Source organism: Temnothorax americanus, unplaced genomic scaffold, assembly GCF_048541705.1.
Source record: "Temnothorax americanus isolate GAGA-0224 unplaced genomic scaffold, ASM4854170v1 Scaffold17, whole genome shotgun sequence".
NCBI classification, from domain to species: domain Eukaryota; kingdom Metazoa; phylum Arthropoda; class Insecta; order Hymenoptera; family Formicidae; genus Temnothorax; species Temnothorax americanus.
In genome coordinates, this window is record NW_027509307.1 from 1,543,182 (window position 1) to 1,563,394 (window position 20,213).

Genomic DNA, 20,213 nt, shown 5'->3' on the forward strand with positions numbered 1-20,213 from the left:
AGCATCTTAATGAGACTTGTCAACAGATATCTTATCTGTATTCTATTATTCAATCTTTTAAAATTAGTTTATATATTTAAATTATAATTATTAATATACTAAACTTAAATATGTATTACAAAGTGAACTTGTTATTTTATTCGTAGCCATACGTAGACGAGGATTTATTAATTAAAGTTACATTACACAATTTTTGTAACGCAAATTTTTAATATAAAATCTATGTTTAATAAATCAAGTTTTAGTAAATTAATTGGTAATCGTGTGTTACCTTATATAAAATTCCAATTTTGACAAATTGTTATTTCTTGTATATAAGCATTTAATTAGTTCGATCAATTTAGCAAGATAATCAAAGGATCGGTTCATTTCATTTGAAAATTGTCATCACGCAACACGTAATCAAAATACCACATTTATAAACTAATAATTCAGCACATTGTTATTCGCAGAAGAATGATAAATTGCTTATGCCAGACAAATGTTTATATAATAATCGCTCATTTGCAACTTGAATGTTTACATTACACCGTTATATACGATAGGCTGCATACATTTTGCAAATTCCTGTGTTCCCTCGTATAAATAACAATCAAATACGCTAATACGGCTTCACAATCCGTTTTATATTTTAAGTGTTATTTAAAGTGCTATATGCTAGATTTTTTAATCGACAGGTAATTACGTTTGCTCAAAAAAACTCAACTTTGTTATTATTTCCAATTACAATTAACCTTTGCAGTGTTTCCAGGTAATTAAACGAATAACGAGCGAAGGGAGATGGTATGAGCAGCAGGGTAAAATTCCCCGCCACATCGCGCTTCTCTGATTTAATAAGTTCATTATCTAATGAACAGATGTACGGGACTACTCTCAATAACGCCGCCCGCTTTCCGATAATCAATATTTTTAATTATCACATTTTTACGAATTCGACTGTAGCTAGCTTTTAATAATTGAATTTGAAATCAGCAGCCTGTCTTGGTCGTGCTTTAACTAATTTCTATATATTCTATGGTTCATTTATCTGGTAATAATCACAAATCAATTTATATTATGTTATATAAGTGAATCTACATTATTTTACAATAATTTATTAGTTCATCAATACACTGTTCAATCTTTTTACTGTTAGTAATATTTAACATCAATAAATTTTATGGAATATCTTTTTTAATAAAGAATTTATCGTATAAATAGTCACTGGAACGACATTACGACTTCTCTGTGCAATTGACAGGATTATCAACAAATAATTAATACATTTAAGAAGCAAAATGCCTAGTCGATAATTGCTCAGACTGATTGTGAACACATTCTAAACCTTTAATCTTTCAAGACAAAGGCGACAAAGAAGTGTTGGCTGCGACTGCGGCTTTAACTTCATTCCCTTCTTTTTTTGTTCGTTGTTTCTTCTTCTTCGTGAATTAGTGGAAGGAGATAACAAAGAAAGAATTAAGATTCGTACACACCGACTGAAGAGGGCACACTTACGCGAGTTAATGTATGCACCACGGAAACTTTTTTTAAATCGTCGGCTTAGTCCCTTTCTCGCTAATGGTTGCTGAAACTCTGTGAAAATTCCTTGCTGCTGCTCAGGTTACTCACCCAGACGAATAACAAGATGAGCATTGCCTTCGACTATCGAAATTATTTTGAAAATTTGTCTTTATTCTTTTTCTCAGTCTTTTTGTTTACTATGTTATAGCTTATCGTGAATTATAGAAATGTTAATTTTTGTCTATATAATTTACAATAAATAAATTTCTGTTTTGTACTCTCTTCTATATAGTATTGATTATTAGACATAACTCATATACTATATATTTTTTTTTTTACAAATACAAAATTATGTAATACTAACATATAAAATATTAACGCATGTCATAAACAAATAGGTAAGTCTTTTGAATGTGGCTCTTTTGAGATAGAAATGAAATTGGCATGAAAGATAAAAGAGAAACTGTCGCGGACTATACAAGCAATCTCGATTTAGGCATCGGCCGCTCATACGCTGAGTTATACCACTCGCCATTCAATTACTCACACGACACACCGCGGATGTGTTCGATTGTTTCGCTTTTGTATACACTCGTGATTTCCTCTTGCATGCCGCGCTCCGGCGCGGACCTAACTCTATCCCCAGGGAGACGTTAATTAACCCGCGCTAGCGGGCTTCAAATAAATTTCGGTTAGAACGTGAGAAGCAACAAATCTGAGTCAGGTGGTGTCAACTGCGGCGAATGCGAGCCACCTCTTACTTGAGTTACTTCAGCCCGGGGGTTTTGCGGCTAGTATGGTATTATGGCGAGACACTGAGAGCGAAAGAGAATGCGAGAAGAAGGGACCGGGAGAATGACGAAGACAAGAATCGCAAGAGAGAGAATAAGGGACTTGAAGGGAAGAACAGAGAATGTAAGCGGATAGAAGACGGACGAAGATGAAGAAACGGAGATAGAGAGGGAAGTGAGGTATCTCCGAAGGGAAAGCTACCAACAGCGTCACTGCGTCTCCCGCGCGTCCTAATTAGAGAAATTTAAATTCATAGCCACCCCACGGTCTTGAACTTACCCTCGGCATACTCCCGTCTGTACTTTCATCCCCGTTTCTCTCTTCCGCTCATCCCATCTTTTTCTCTTGTCCCTTCGTCTCGCCTCGCTTTCGTCGCTACGTCCGAGCGCGGTGCGCATTCCTTAACTTAAGCAATTACGAATCGTCCCCCCAGTGACTCGGCCGACTTATACCAAAAGATAATGTCATTTTCCATCAGCGTTCTTTACCAGACGAACGATCCCCCTTTAGCGCGGCCTTGATGCCGCGTTGACGATCCAATAGCGCTTGTCTCTGGAAACTTGAAGACATCCGTACCACTTAACGGTCTATTTAGAATTTTTCTACAAGAATTTTCACACTACGCGAGAGAGAAACTGAAATATATTAAAAGTATATTAGAAATAAGATATTAAATATATTGACGGGAGTAATTATTTTCCAACGTTTATCATTAATATTTTTCGTTAAACATACGATACAATATTCTTTTTTTTACAAAGAATTAATATTTATCAATTGAACATATCAAACTAAAGAGAGTTAGCTTTACAGATTTGAAATAAAGGATAAATTCATACTATTTTGATATATTTGTTGTTCTCGTGAGATTTAAGACGAGTGGTAATTTAAACTAATTTAAACTTTGACATCCTAAACTTTTGGTGTATACGTGTTTCCTTGCGTGGCACCTCTCATGTAGGAGATGTCACGTTTATCGTGTCGGCGGGGGCGATAGACAATGGAGCTACTAAATGTACGTAAATTACCTTCCCTTTACACAGTCGAACGCGCGCATTAGTTGACGAATCCCTCGTATCTTTAGTCAATCTACTGGGGATGAATTAACGACGAGAGGTGGGAACTGGGAGAATGAACCGAGTAGTTCAGACAGGAAATTCGTAGGGTAGGCCCTTGGGTGATCTCGAGAGTGGTCACTAATACTCCCTAAGAACGCCCGGCGGTAGCAGCCATGGAACGCCGTTCCCCATCAACTCCTGCTGCGAATTAACATCGGATGCATTCCTTCTTGATTAGGCTTTCTTGCGAGAGGTGATTTACTCGCATTTGCAAATATAGCTAATTCGATTGATTGACCTAGAGATAAACATTGTTTTCGATCTCAGGATTTATCTCGAGTAGACAGGTTATAGCGATAATAAATGCTATTTAAAATAAACTCATGTGTGTACATTATGACAAACGCATTGATTATATTAATAACTTATGATAATGATGACAAAATGATTGAAATGTAATTACAACAAATAGTTACCAATAACTGTTATCTCTGCGTAAGCACTTTAAATAATAATACAATATACATTATTATAATTTTACAAATGCACGCTTTATTGTACATGTGTAATCATTTCATTTATGTAACAATTAGAATTTATTTTGTTCTCAATATGCGTAATGCATGAAATTTATGTAGCTGATGACGGCAAATGGGTTTTCACTGCTCGACATTTGCAGCCTAGAAGTCTGCCCCTAACGTTAAAATCTTTCCAATTTAGTATTCTCTTTTACAGTGGTAGGTCGTGTCTCTCTCGTGAAAAGTTTGCCTCCGCTGTCGAGTATATTTCTGCTCGGACGTAATTTTTTGCGACCGTGCAAGCTAAAAGCTGTTATAAATCATAGGGTAGCTGGACAGTCATTTATAAGGGAGCCTTTCGAACTCTCGAAGTTGTCGTCTTGAATCACAAAAAAAAAGTCCGTGAAAAGATTTGAATGGAAAATCACGATTATATATATATATATATATATATATATATATATATATATATAATATATATAAATTAAGAGCTTCGAGAATTAGCAGTATGTTTAAATTGTACACTGAGTGTATTACATATCGGATAAGTAAACGAACGATTTAATCTAAAGAATTATATTTAGTTGCTTTAGCAGAAAAGATACTGTATACAAGGAAAGAGAAAAAGCTAGCACGAGCCAAATAGAAACTCTGTTCTTTACGACTAAAACTTTATGCTTCCTTGCTTTTAACTTTTTACGGAATTCTGCAGAAGCAAGCTGTTTACACGCGTTGATTGCGGATTCATCAAGTTACGAGTGACGTATTGCTTGGATGCTTTTGCCTTTCGCCGCCGTTCTTTGTTTTTAAACAACCCGAAAATGACATCAGCATCTTGGGTGAAAAATTTAATAGAAATTTTACCTTTTATAATCAAATTTCTGTTATTTATTTAATCAAATTATTACACAATTTATTTTATTTTAATACTACATTGCATAAATTCCTTCTGTAAATTATTAATCGTGGTTATTTGAGTTTTGTTTAATAAAAATAATAAAAATAATCTGAAACATATTTCTTTAATGAAAAAAACGTAAGCCATTGTACATTTTACACAGTAAATATCGAAATAACTTTTATAATACGTTTTGTTACCGCTCCGTTGTGAAACAGAATATCACCAAGAATCTTCCGTTGTGAGACGATGCGCGGTCGCGCGCAGCATGGTGCACGATAAAACGTGAGACAACAACCATTCGGTGGGTCTTTCCCCTTTCCCGCGCTTAGATAAATCTGTGCTTCTTTGCGGATACGGTGCTTCGAGCACCGCCGCGCCGCGCCGCATCGTTCCGCTTCTACTTGCGAAGACACCACCAAACACGCGGATGATAGGTACTATGCATGAAAGTGTGTCCGAATGGAGCTTCGGAGCACGTTGCACTTCTGACAAACTGCGACTACCGCAGGTAGTGCCGGTGGTTGGTTCTAGGCCCGAAGTTTCGAGGGAGCTAGGTAACGTCGTTGGCACCGGTTAATTTGCATCCCTTAATGAGTCGCTCACGTAACGCTCTTATCTTTACACCCTGCCTCCGCTCCTTTCCCTCCCCCCCCTGCGTTCTCGTCAGAGCAATTCTGTTCCCCTCTCTATCCCTCTTTCTCTCCTTACCGCCACAAGGCATTTTCCTCCTCCAACAGATCGGGCCTCCACCTCCCTAGCTTCAACTTCTTCTCTGTTTTCTTGTCATTCGGCCTTGTTATTTCTAAGTTGTATCCCATCTCCCTTCTTGGCTTCTTTCCACTCTTTCGTCTGTGGTCTTTCTCATCCTCACGACGTATCAGGCTTCGATCTTGCGAAGGTCGAATCATTTCTCGCCACGCTTCGTGATGCTATATATCCTGTTAGTTAGAAACTAAAAACTCCAATTCGTGTAAAAAAAATCCTTGAAGATACATATCAAATGTAATATTCGACCAATATAACAGCATTTTACTTAGGAATCTATAAAGAAGTTTTGAGATTATTAAAAAATTTTCTATTCTTTGTAACACATTTGTAATACTTATTTTTAAAGTGTAATAGAAAACAAAAAAAAATTATTTTTTTAACGCGAGTTATCCACGAATTGATATTTTAGATAGCGAAGCATATGGTTATACATACTTGGCTATACATTATAAAAGCCAAACATAATATATCAATAAATGAATTATTTATTCATATAGATCTAATAAATTTGTTACAAAAGTTTCAAAAAAATAATGTTTTTTACACACTTATAATCTTTTTTTAAAATACAACATATATTTTTTAGCTTTTTTAATATTATTTCGTGTTTTTTTTTTTACGATAATAAGAATGTTGCAATTGCAGACCTCGAAAATATGTCACCTCGATGTGGCGTTCCCGGTGCACAAAGCACCCCGTCGCTTATGTCGCCCTTCCACCCTTTCCGCTCCACTCCGCTCTGCTCCGTTATTCTTGGTCGGGTGACTCGGAAAACGCGACGCGACGCATCTGTTGCCAAATTATTTTGCCCACGGGTCCGTGAAAAATTTCCCCCGGTGCCATTATTGTTCCGTTGCGCGTGAGAATCTAGTTATTTGCTCATTTCATTGTTCCTCCTCGCGGCCGGTCCGGAAAATACGTTGCCACTTAGTTTCTGCGGGGTTGCGGCAGAAATTATAGGTAAAATTTCAACATTCAACGAGAAAAATTTACGTAGTATACGTTTCTTCTGCTGGAAATAATAGATTGGCTACAAGCCGATGTTATTTTTACTGTCTCCCACAGATACGTTTCCGAAACAGTACAAACTTTGGTTATATGACATAATATATTATTCTATAAATCTCTTATAATTCCATTATTAAAAGAAAAATAAAACTATATTATCAAATAATTGTAAGTTACTTGTGTCATATGTTTATATATTGTTGAGATATTTTTGCTAGATATGTTGTACTTTTTTTTATAAGAGCACGACAATCAAAATATTTTACAAATAAACAGCACCTAAAAATAAAAAATTAGAATTTTTGCGTTTAATGATAAACTAATTATAATTTGATAACAAAATTATCATACAAATACCATATTCACCTGTAATTTCCGTACATTAGGAACAGAAGCTGATCATAGAAGCGAGGAGGATGTCGTTTCCGCATCATGCAAGCCGGGAGCGCTTATGCTAGTGTTACGATAATATTATGGAAATAGGTCATGCTCGATGCAAATAGAGAAACTTGATGAGTCCTTCTCAGATGTTCAGATCCGGTTTGTAGATGCTTCGTGACGGTTTCGCAATATCATAATGAGGATCGATACGTGGCACTAATGAAGCTTAGACAATTTCTGGAGCTTCGGATATCATTGTCATTGTCTAAACACTTAGAATGAATGTAAACGATATAACCATTGTAAATCTTTTCCAGTTTAATTATTTGAATTGATTAAATCTATAGGTTGAAAAAACTTTTTTAACTTCTGATACGAAAAACATGAGGTCTTTCCAATTTTATTTTATTGATTTTGCAATGACATCGCATAAATAATTTTTTATTATTATTACAGTTACGATGTTTTTTTTTACATTTTTTGAATTGTAAGATATATCTGGGTATACAAAGTGAGTTAATATATATGCGTGTGTAAATTATTATTTTAAGAAATAATATAATTCTAACCATTACACAGTATATAATTTGTACAAATTTTTAACAAATTTTTGAATTTATTTATAAAATAATATCTAATAAATAACTTTAGTTTGGTATTTTAATAATTAGGATATGTACATTTCGTAACACGCGTTCAAACATTTACCTGCCTGCAATATTTGGATATATTATAGTTATGACGGTGGCAATGAAATTAAGTTTGCATTTGTAATTTAATTTCATAACTCGTTGCGGATTAATATAATACAAGCTATATTTGAATATCTTAGGCCCAGTTGCACCAACGTCGAGTAACTGTAACCTTCGATTAAATTCACTCTTCGTCTCTTTCTAAGGGGGACAGTTGGAAAGAGACGAAGAGTGAGTTTACGATTCGAGAAGGTTACAGTTAATCGACGTTGGTGAAACTGGGCCTTAGTATATCTTCTTATGTGGTTGATGAACGTCAAAGAATTTGTATTTTTCTCATTATTTACGTCGTCTAGCGAGATATATTATTTCGTTTGATATATGTATATACTTTTCACTATTTTATTGAAATATGTATGCATGTATATACGACATATGTACAATACATATATATGCCAGTTTTATTATAGAGATCATCATTAATCAAATGAAAGTAAAATAATTGTTCTCTTTGTTATGCAGTATGGCGTAATTACTGGAAATCAATTTCGGTGTGGCAGGAAATACATCATTAAATTCAAAACTTTATACACACACAATGCATGCTACATTTTAAATAAATATTGAACTTATTAAGATACATTAGAGTTTCTTAATACGCCGCACAAAACTTTTATCATTTTTTAAACTTTTATTATTTTGGAATATCTATTTTTACCAAAGAATAATTAACATTTTATATTAAATGAGATTAATATGTTAATTAAGTATTATTAAAAAATTTTTTTAAAAATTTTATCAATTTTAAATAAGTTTATAATTAAGAACGAGATAGATATTGACAATGTGGCAAAATATTATTATTGCTGCATTTTAAATACTGGTTAATTACGTAATTAATGTAATTATAATTGCTAATAAAATAATTTTAATATGCAAAATTTATTTATCGCAAAATAAAAGCTAAATTAAAAATAAAAAAGTTAAAACCATTAGTACTGACACTGTATTAATATATTATATCTAATGCAATATTCAAAAGCTAGATACCTATATATATAAAAAAAAGAATAAGTTAATTAAATAGAATTATTTAATATTGTAACACACACACACACACACACACACACACACAAAACGTAGTTATAAATGAAAACATTAAAGTATCATATATTGAAGTTTGTTCTTTCTGAATGCATTATAAAAAGGATAGAAGTCTAATATAAGATAAACATAATCGAGTATTGAAACTATAAGTGAGAAAAATAGGGTAATAACTCTGGAATTGAGAGAGATTACTTCCAGTAACGTAGAAAGGAAAATAAGTAAGTAAGAAATATATAGGTTACGAGAGTCGTAAAGGTCGACCGCAATGAATAGTTCATTTCTCTTTGAAACTTTGAGGTACACGATGATGATTAGCGAAGATTTTGCGGAAATTTGTCCGGTGAGAGGAGAGTAACGGAGGGCAATAAGAGTAAACTAATCTTAAAAGTTGAATGAATACCAACAATTTGCTGTGCAATAAAATGCTTCTAATATTTAACGCCATAAGAAGTTCGTTGTGACGTAGGAAATGCTCGTACTGACATTTACATCTCGTCAAGAATGCGACCGTATATCGTTCTTACGAGATAATTCTCTCCGCGAGACGGCAAAGAAATAATTATTCGTGTAATTACATTTACTTGCGCGACGATATATTTGTGAAATGAATGAATGTTACGGGCATGACCGGAATCTTCAATGTGTGCAACTTTTCCCGACGCGTCCTAATGTATTTGTCGATTACTGTGATTAATTAACATTAGCAGATTAATTAACAAAGAAACAGTAGCGTTATTTTTTTGAAATCATGCTGACATGTGGAACACGTGTGCTAAACGTCATGTCGTCCGTCTGTCGCTTTATCAAGAGTCCTATTTTATGTCTGCTGCACTGGCAGCACTACCAGTAACAGTAGTATTTTCTACCTTAGTCAGCCAATATCCCGCATATTGGCAGTTCTCAATTTCCATCGTTCATTTCTATGCATAGTATAATCTTACGTAAGAAAACAAAATAAAAACCAAGTAAAAGATTCATCGTTGTTTTGTGTTTTATATATAAAATATACCATATATATAAAATGTTATATTTTAAAGATATATTTTATGGTATATCTTATATTTTTGATAGATTATATTTTTGATTAATCTAAAGTATTTTTTATATAAAATTGCATAAATTTTTAATAAATAATAATTATTTTTTATTGTCTTATTTAAAGTCTATTTTCTATCTAGAAATTTTGAAAAAATAAATCATGTCTACGGATCTACAACACAGTCACAAAATCTAATATAGAAATTTAAAAAAATATATCCATTTAATCTTTAATCTTTGCATGCACTATAACATTTCTAAACAAACTTATCTTCTTATAGTTTCCGATCCTTTTGTGTTCACCTTTTAGTCGTTGCCTACATTTAACCCAAGTGAAGTGCCTTGAAAATAATAAAACGCCATATTTCAAGCAAACTCCTATCGTTGAAGTAGTTATGCAAATTTCAAGAGCGACCCTCTCTACTTGAGATGGTAAGAGCGGAGAGCTCTGCAAGTGACATTTTTAATTATTCAATAAAAACTCGATCACGGATATAGACTTAAAATGTTCATTGTTACATTAATTTCTTTTAATATTTGATCATATTTATCTTATATCGATGTACAATTTTCGTCATCGTCATAAATCGTAATAATAAAAATATATTTATATATCGAAATACCAAAATTAACCTATTTAAATTAAAAATAACGGAAATTAGATACAATGCAAATTTATATTATTACATGTTTTGTAATATATTATATAAAAATATATCTATATTTTTTCCAAAATTTTCAAAATTATCATAGATTATAGCATAAATTTTGTGTTTATTTCCATTTTATTTCTTTTAATCGCATAATTTAAAGAAATATATCTGTTATTTTTCTCTGATTTAAATTGTAATCATTTTATTGTATATCACGCTATAATACGAACCATGCTCTATATAACTCACTATATGCGATCTTCCGTAATTCACACTTCTTTATAAATATTAGATGACTACACAGAGTCCATGTGTGTTCTATGGAATCAGATATTGCTATCTTTTATCGTCTTTGATCTTCTAAAAAGGAAATTGTTTTGAGGACAAAAACTCAGATATAAATTTTAGCGTTATATTTAATCATATATATATATATACACACACGCACATGTTGGAATAAAAAAAGTTTGTTATAATATTGACAGAATAATTATTTATTCTGCAATTATAATACAAATTACAACAAAGATAAGGAATTTATTTATATATAAAAATTTTTTAATAATAAAATATATTTAATTGAAATTTATCTTATTTTTAAAACTTAAGAAGCTTATATTCCATAAATATGATTTCGTTGTATACTATATACAAAACAGATAATTTAATTCGCTTTTTATATCGCGTCAAGTAAGACAGATCGATAGAATACGAATCTAATAAATCCGTAATAAGTGCAATCAAAGCGGTATTGCGTAACTACATGTTACATGTTACTCGCGCCAGAAGCAATTGTGTCCGCAATACCACTTCTCATAGGCACAAATCTATGACATATTCCCGACTGCTCCCCAATTTGCTTACCCCATAATTGTAAATCACAGCAACAAGTTACTAACTGGTTGTCTAATGCGACTGCCGATATGTACTTAGTTCCAATCCGGATTTTTCATTGATCAGACATTCATAGAGAAAATAATTAATATTATTGTTCATATCTCTAAAGAAAGGAAAATTATAAAAAGCTTCTGATAAAATTCTCTTTCTTTTTTATATATCTCGAATATATCTATACTAGAGGAAGTTAAAAATAAAGCATAACGATTTTATGGAATACATAACGTCTCTCTGAGTGTATACAATGAGTACATATAACAGTCTCAAGAGTAAAATTAGTGATCAACTTGTCATTCGATTAGCCGTTTTCTCTGATTTCCAGCTGCCTCGTACTTTTTCTAGCTTTTCACCCCGCATTGTGGCAATTACCGGCATGCCGGCGAACGGTGGAGTCAGCTAAACAAAAGACCGTTAAGGCTATCCCCGATATCCGCATCATCTGCCTTCGTCCGATCTCGTTTATTTCGTATCAACCTTTTCCATCAGCTTCATCAAGTGTTTCTTTTTTTTGTGCCGCCTTTCTTTTCCGATCGCTACAATGAATCGCACAATTTTACGATTGTCTTATCCCCCCTCCCCTCTTTGAGAATATTATTATATGTATATATATGAATTGTGTGTAACAGTTTCAATTGGTTTTATATAAATATTATTCTATATTGCAATCAAAATTAAATTCTTTCTCAGCGAATTTCTAAATTCTATAAATCAGTTTAACATTTAACATATATACATATATATATACGATTAATGGCATACTCAATGATTGTGTGATATCTCTCGTGATAATGATAATCATTTTTAAGAATTGATCAATGATCAATTTCGTACAGATATCAAGATAAATGATATTGTAGAACGTAATGTATAGATCGATTTAATTGATTCAATCATAAAAATGAATTCGTGTTGGGCATGACGCGAAAGGAGGAATTTAGAATTGAACACCAAGTGGACTCGAGGCACTCCAGGGTTAAATAAATCGACCCGTATATGAAGTCGTTGCCAAAGTTACGTGAGCGCACTCGTAGTCAAAGCGGGGCTCGCTTATCTCTTTGGTTATTCAATTATGACGATTTGATCCGAAGGAGGGTATACGTCTCGCACACCAGCACGCTTTGTACCGATGCGGCAGCGGAGGCCCTTCCGCGATAAATTGAGCTCTCAAGAAGGTCTGCGATTGCCGTATATATGTGAATCGATGTGGAAAAGGTGAATGGGCTTGCAGCAGTTCTGATGGCGCTGGAGAAGAAAGGACGGCAATGGGTTTCGCCTCTTTCTCTCTTTTCTCTTTTTTTCCCAGCCCTATAATGTACGCACATACACACGTCTGGCCTCGATATGCAAAATCGCTGAATATGGCCGTAAAACGCAGGCGGCGTGTATGCCAATATGGCGAGTATGGGAGATCCAGTTCTCTTCTTCTCTTTATTTCTTCTTTGTGCAGCCGATAGAGAATGGAAATATTAACGATAACATTTTCACGTGCCATAATGTTTTTTAAACGTTATGATCGACAGCCTACATATTGGCTAATAACCGCGTAATTATTTTAACAATTTATTTAATACGAATATTGGCGGCTGTATCCTATTTTTCATTAGATTGCTTGCGATAACCATTCTTTTAATAACAATTGCGATTGATCTAAAGTTAGGACACGAACAAAGCGATATATTCTTATATGTCAAACTAGATTTACTACTGAAAGTTGATCAAAATTTTGGCACGTCCCAAGAAAACGATATATTTTACGTTTGAAAGCGTCCAACCATTTTCGAACAATCGTTTCTCCGTGTCGACTGAAATGTCTCATTTCCTAAAAGGAACCCAATTTCCGCGTAGTTCCGAACAATCGGGAATAAGACGCGAACGAGATCGTGATTTGCAAACGATTGAATTCAAATTATGGAGATCTTGCTAAAGTGACAGAACGGAAGTTCTTCTTTCCTTTTACTTGCCGTACGAAATTTTTTTCTTCGTTTCTTAGATATTCTATTATTTTGGCGTATTACGAATATGGCAATTTAAAAAAATTTTGTTTTTACAAACAAAACGAGATATAGTTATATTAATCTTTGAAATATGAGGAAATTATAAATTCATCTTTGAGTTGTTTTTTTGCACAATTATATCCTATTCAAAGTAATATTTGTGTCATAATACATATTAGTTTACACAACATAGCAATCAACGTCAATAATAATCATTTAATGTTAATAATGATTAATAAAATTTTATTAGTATTTAAAAAAATATTTTTAAAATTAAATGTGTCAGATAGAAATCAACCTTAAAAATATGATCAACTTAAAATAAGTCGTAGTAAGAATATTGATAATGAGATTATTCTGTATTTCATAATCGAATTGACATTAGAAGATAATTATTTCTTAAGATAACGATATCATTTTGAAGCTGCGAATACGTATTCAGGTGCTATGTACAAACTAAATAAATAACTAATAATTAATTTAGTTTTTAGTTAATTCTTAAAAAAAAAATTTGTTTTATAAATATATAATTTTCTATAAAAAAATTAGTAGCACTTTTTATAAAAATTCTAAACATTTTTTATTTTATTTATATTGGATTATATTAGCTTATAAGTTTATTTATCATTAATTAATGCGTTTTTTAAACGAATATAATAGAATAAAAAGCTATGAATTTATATCGCAATCTGTAATCCTTTGCATTTTTACATCAAAATGGTGACAGCAAGACTAGAATATCTATCAATCGCAATTTTGTGACGATATTCTAGAGAGTATCGTGGAAGCGACGACGATCAAATACGATTTTCCTACCCCTTCGCATCTTTCCATCTCACCCGTTTTCGACTCATTTTGCGCTACTTCTCTGGTGTCATTTGGAAAAAAAAATCAATATTATTCTTCACATATCTTATTGGTCTTGCCGAAAGGCGCGAGTTTATGAGAAAATGACGACGAAGGAGGAAGATTTTGTGTTCGTCTTCGGCAGAAACGAAAGCACAGCGATGGAGAGAGAGAGCGAACGGACGAGATAGAGGTAGAGAGCTAGAGCTGGCCGTTGTGCGAAAGCGTCAGCACACACGTTTGTATGGTGGGTTGCCCGACAATAGGCATTGTGCACCCGCCATAACCAGGAACCGAACGCGACAGCACCACGCTAGCATTGTCCGAGTGTCAGCCAGCATCCTTCTCCTCTCTCGCTTTCTCTCCCTGACTCTCTTGCGCTCATCCTACATTTCGTTCATTTCGTTTCACTCTTTATAAATCCCTTCTTTTCTCATTTACTCGCTTACCTCGACCCTCGTCTTCTTAACATTTTGACCGAGTATGATCTGCAACAACCCTGCAGATGTAAATTAAAACGAAACTGTCGTTATTCGCGATTGTTGTGTGAAATATTTGAGTCGCAAATTTATCATGATACACGAATGTAATGACACGCGTATCTGATAAGGAATCGTAGAGAAGGGTGGGAGCGATAGAACAATTTAGACTGATAAGAAGGATCCATTGATCGGGTATATAATCGCGTTCCAAATATAAAGAGGCCTTAGATAGTCGAATGCACAATCTGGTGTGATTCGTGCGAAGAGTGAAATTAAAAAAAAAAACTTTCAAGCAGCAAAATGAAAGGTAAGTCTATTGCTAGAGTAAGATGTGATCAATGAGTTTTTAAATACAGTGATATATTCAGTATAATTGTCATCATGTAAATTACATAAAAATATATCATAATAAATATAGGGCATAATGTTCTATAAATATCAAAATTAATTTGATTTTTTTAATCAAATTGAAGTTGTTTTTAAAGTATGTATAGCAAAACTTATATACGAAAAAAGTTATATTCTGATTAAAAAACTGTGGTTATAATTTAGAAATAAAAAATTTGTGCTATACTTTACTGTAAATTTGCATTTTTACTTGATCTATATAATTTATAATGTAAAATAATACTCACTGTATACATTTCATATCACACGTGTTTTCACTTTTAAAGCTTAAGCAAAAAATTAATGAAAAATAGTTCGTTTACTTCTGTTTATATATTTTCTAATTTATATTTAATAAATTTTAGCCATATTCTCCATTGCGCTTTTGGTGTGCTTGTTGGGTGTATTTTATGCCCAAGCACAGGAAGTCCGATGCCCAGATAGAGTACCAAGAGAAGACGAGGAAGCCATTCTCATTCCTCATCCCACCAACTGCAAACATTACTTCGTCTGTGACTATGGCCGACCAATTGTGATGAAGTGTCCTGATGACTTACACTTCAATCCCACAAAAAAAGTTTGCGATTTTCCGTTTCAAGCTGGATGCATTGTTTATCCCTAATCAATTTATATCTATAATGGTAGAATTGCTTGCAACATATACCGATGTGTGGACCGCTATTGTATTGTGTTATTGTATTACGTTATCACTGCACGGCTTATACAAACGACATTATATTGTACATACTTTTTAATGAATAAATTATCCATTGCTTAATATTATTTCGTGTACGTTTATGAGTCTATTTAATTTAATTAATTAGTAAATGGCAGGCAAAATCAATACTACCCGATGAAGATTGCTTGATAATATGATAATAAGTATTCGTGATAGATAAATCAGTTCCGAAATCAACAATTGCGTGTTCAAATTCTGCTGAGATTCTATTTTAATTGTATACGAATTTCAATTATGTAAATATAAATTATTTGTATCACTTAATGTTTTTTATATTAAACAAATCTTTTTATTTTTTTTTCAAGAGATTAAAATTATAACTTAAAATTTTTTAATTATGTTTTAATGTTTTGTATTCCATTTTGTTAGATTTCTATCTTTTTTTTTTACTTTTTTTTAAATTATTTATTGTGAAATAAAAGTGCAAATTACAAGAACTTAAATATTACAAAATGTTAAGTATTATTTATTATGTGTAACATAGTAAACAATCTGTAAGTGTTGATAAGTATAATAAGTAACATTATCGAGGAACTTGTAAAAGCACTCGAGTATAAAAGTTAATACATTTGTAGTGTATAGTTTTCGTATCTGTAGAAATACGTTGCACGCGTATGTGAATTAAATATTACAATCGTAATGAAGAAACAATTTTGACGTATTTCAAAATCGAAACAAAAAACTACGGGTTTGCGAAATATACATACATATATCTTGCATCAAATTACAGTGGAAATCTTCGCGTTACGCGAACATTTCGCCACATCTTGTTAGCATCAATAGTTTAATGTCAAACAGGTGTGCAAGTGCGTTTTATGTAACAGGCGGCAGCGAATAAACCTAGAATAGTAATTGCACGCATATGAATGAGAATAGGTCAGCCATGAAGAATTTACTACTTAATTGCACTTTTCCGGAATTGCTGCGTTTAGAGAAACTCTTCTGCGCAACAATGATCATTTAAAGAATAAGTACTCAGAATTATGGGTTAAAAACCTTTAAATATTTCTTTATGTATCTCTTGGGTCAGAAACATAATATGCATTTTACACTTCGCGTACATCCTTAAAACATAAATAATTTCTGTATTTCTATTTTTTATATACTTTATACTGTTCTTTAAATGCGTATAGAAAAGAAGAATGACAAACTGAAGGATAGAATAATAACAAGCAGAGTGAAAAGAAGTACAATGAGGAATGACAGATAATAGGAAAGCCTCATCATTGAACGGTGACACTGAATTCCCTATTTCGTTTCGAGCTCAATGCTCCGATAGAGTTCGTCGTTTTCATCGCCTACGCCGGTACAAACTCTTCATGTTACATTGCGTCGCGCTGACGACGTCGCTCTTCGTCCGTCAGTTAATGTCGTATTCTCCTTGCAAAAAGGAGAATGGGAGAAAGAGGCGCGTGAAAGGAAAAGAACGAACGAAGAGTCGGACAGAGAACTGCGAACGCGGATCGAGACTTCTTATCGGTACGAGTCAGCTACCGGCTGCCGCCAGCCAGCTCGCTTACGCGCATCTCGTATGTTCCTTTTCATCCCTCGTTTTTCTCACTTCCACCCTCGTCGCGCTCTCTCTCTCGCCCGCAATACCTTTTTTCTTCCGTTACTTCCGTACCGGCTTCTCGCTTTACTTCTGCCATTTCCCACCTTGACACTCGCCGAAATGTATCCGGTCTATGGAAGCGTCGACGAGGGCGCCGTTAATGGATTCTATTCTGTATCAAATTGGAAACCGATTGGTTGCCGTCATTGTCATAAGATGCGCCGCGAGATAGATGTATATCGATTGATCCGGGAGCGTTTCATCATTTGTTAATTTTACTGTAGCGAAAGGGGACTATAATTGCCGAGGCTATATTCTTTAATATATATCATGTTGATAAATATATAATAAATATCTGCAAATATACTTTTTTGTCTCGCATAGAGATGCACGAAAGTGTTATCAATTGAGAAATCCGAAGATAAAATTATTACGGTATAATATAGTTTCAAAACAATTCTTTATCATCATCATGTTTTTAGAAAAGCTGCTAACGATAAATTCTCATAAAACCGTATTTATCCTTCTCACAAAATGCGGATGTACTTCATAATTAAGTTCGTATTTTAACACAAACTGTATTTAACCTTTACTCATTTGCGCCGTTCTTCTCCGCTGTTTGGAAAATAAAGAAAATTTGGGATACATAATCCACCGTTTAATTTATGTAGCTTGTTTTACCAGGTGGTACGTTCCGTCAAGGCGTTGTGCGCGGCAGGAGGCGAGGGTGAATTAATAGCCAAACATTTTTCTAAGTAAGGAAGATAGAGAATGCAAAAGTGAGGAGGGATAACGAAAGAGAAAGAGAGACGCAGTGATTATAAAACGTTCAGATGGCGTGCAAAGAACGCGGAAGCCTCTTTTGCACGAGACGTGCAGTAAGCTTAGGCTTCGTCGGCAGATTACAGTCCTGTTGCGTGTCTCCTTGGACTTGTACATTTATTACATGAATTACTAGCATTTTTTATTGAATAGTATTATCGCTTTTTTCAATTGCTGATATCAAACCGTACATTGCTTTTTGACTGAGTTCTTTAACATAACGAAAAGTAACGAAATAAAGAAAAATGATTAAGCAATAGGAAACTTGAAAATTCTAAATTTTAACTCGCCATTACTTTCACATTGTTAGTAGTCATAGTTAACAGAACTGCAACATCGTATTCTATTCAGTAAATAATAATAAATCATACTTTCTGCAGTACTGGAAGCAATTTGGCACCAAACATTAAGTAATCGACAGAATACTTTGCGCAATTTATACTTGCCGTTAAGATTGTATTAGTATTTTATTTATACCAAAATTTACGCAGCTTATCGAGAAGTTAAAAGCGATATTATAAGTCTAGATCTTTGCGAAGTAACATATTCTGAAAGAAGAATGTGCTGAAAGCAATATGAGAATTCAACGCATCACATTATTATATTTATTCAACTAAATGGCACTTCAACAATATTGTTTTTACACAATCCATGTTTAGACTGTGTATATAGAATGTCTGTATAAATGACAGACCAATAGAAAATTTTAAAGCTATCCTTTTTAACTTAAATTTTTAACAACACGTTGTAGCAATTTACGTGAGTTTAAAACTATTAAAATGAGCGATTATTTCCCATGAGTTTTTTAAGATACGTATTTCATGAATGAAATTTTTAGGCAATTTTCATGACAAAGCCGCTTTCCCATTCTTTAGTACAATAAACTTATCAAAATATTGTTTTTCTGAAAGATCCAACTTTACGAAGATAGCAAGAAATTCTATTTTCCTGTTCTATGTGAAATAGCTTCTAGCACGTATTATACATTAAATATTTTTATTTTTTTTTGGTTCTACGTCGGGAAAATACGGATATTGTCAAATTATTACACTTAGAAACTTTGTCTAATAAAGATTATGAAAATTTTAGCGTATCTTTCTTCAATAGCATCGCTGAAATCTTATGAGAAGTGCTGATATCTTTTTGTTTGCCATATTACGGAATGAAAAAGTAGAGCAGAGCCGGCTGAACGGCTGGCAGTCGTCCTACGATGTCCCCGAGGAAATCAAATTATCGATATATATGGAACCGATGTGCACACGTAACGTATATATGACGTACGAAGTGCAAGCTGAGAGCACAGGTGGCCGACTGATATTGGTTTTGCTTCCGGATTTGGCGGACACCCCTTACAGCGGTAGACGCAAGCGAGACTCGGTATACGAAGGGCAATTACCCCACTAAATATTCACAAGTTCATTACAAGCGGAGTTGGATGCATTCACCCTTTTCCCTTCTCTCATCCTCTCCGCTCTTTTGCCTCTTGTCTTTACTTTTTCGTTCTTCCAATACAAGTACACATTTTCGAAATAGACTTAGCTCCATAGGGTATTTCTTTCTTTACGACGCAAGTAAATATTGGTAAATAAAAAATTTTCTATTTCGGAAATTACTGTGTAATTATTTTTCCCGTGAATATAAATTCTCGTTGAGCATAATAATTATGCGCAATGCTCAATCGCATGATATATAATATTGTTATAAATTATAATAGCTTTTGAAAGGTAAACTTACTGCGGTAAAGACGCGAATTTTGAAGTATATGTATATATTGTTCGATTATTGCGCGAAAATTGAGATGTTGTTCTTAATACAATTCTTCATTGTTGATTAGATAATAAGAATAATTCATGCCTTTCTCTTTACATGCCATCAATAAATATCGTAAAGCGATAATAAAAATAAATGCCAATTTTACTAAAAGACTGTTACAATTTTCGAGATTTAATCTTTAAAAGTATGATTTTTAAATTATCTTTTTTTATTCTTATTTTATTCTAATTATAGAAAGAATTTTACTTGTATTTGCCGCTATCGCGCATTTTGTCATTTATTAAGATAAAGACGACGGTCATATT

At 33.2% G+C, this 20,213-nt stretch overlaps 3 protein-coding genes across 8 annotated transcripts in view; 2 read left to right on the forward strand and 1 right to left on the reverse strand.

The window, feature by feature from the left end:
• LOC143895895 (nucleolysin TIAR) overlaps positions 1-20,213 on the forward strand; it is a 529,366-nt gene that overhangs the window by 57,209 nt on the left and 451,944 nt on the right. The gene's annotated exons all lie outside the window — the stretch shown is intronic.
• LOC143895897 (uncharacterized) overlaps positions 1-20,213 on the reverse strand; it is a 250,285-nt gene that overhangs the window by 13,970 nt on the left and 216,102 nt on the right. The gene's annotated exons all lie outside the window — the stretch shown is intronic.
• On the forward strand, positions 14,839-15,805 carry LOC143895869 (peritrophin-1-like). Its single transcript, XM_077403299.1, has 2 exons — positions 14,839-14,942; positions 15,388-15,805. The coding sequence occupies exons 1-2, from the start codon at positions 14,936-14,938 to the stop codon at positions 15,642-15,644; spliced, it is 264 nt and encodes an 87-aa protein (XP_077259425.1). The 5' UTR covers positions 14,839-14,935; the 3' UTR covers positions 15,645-15,805.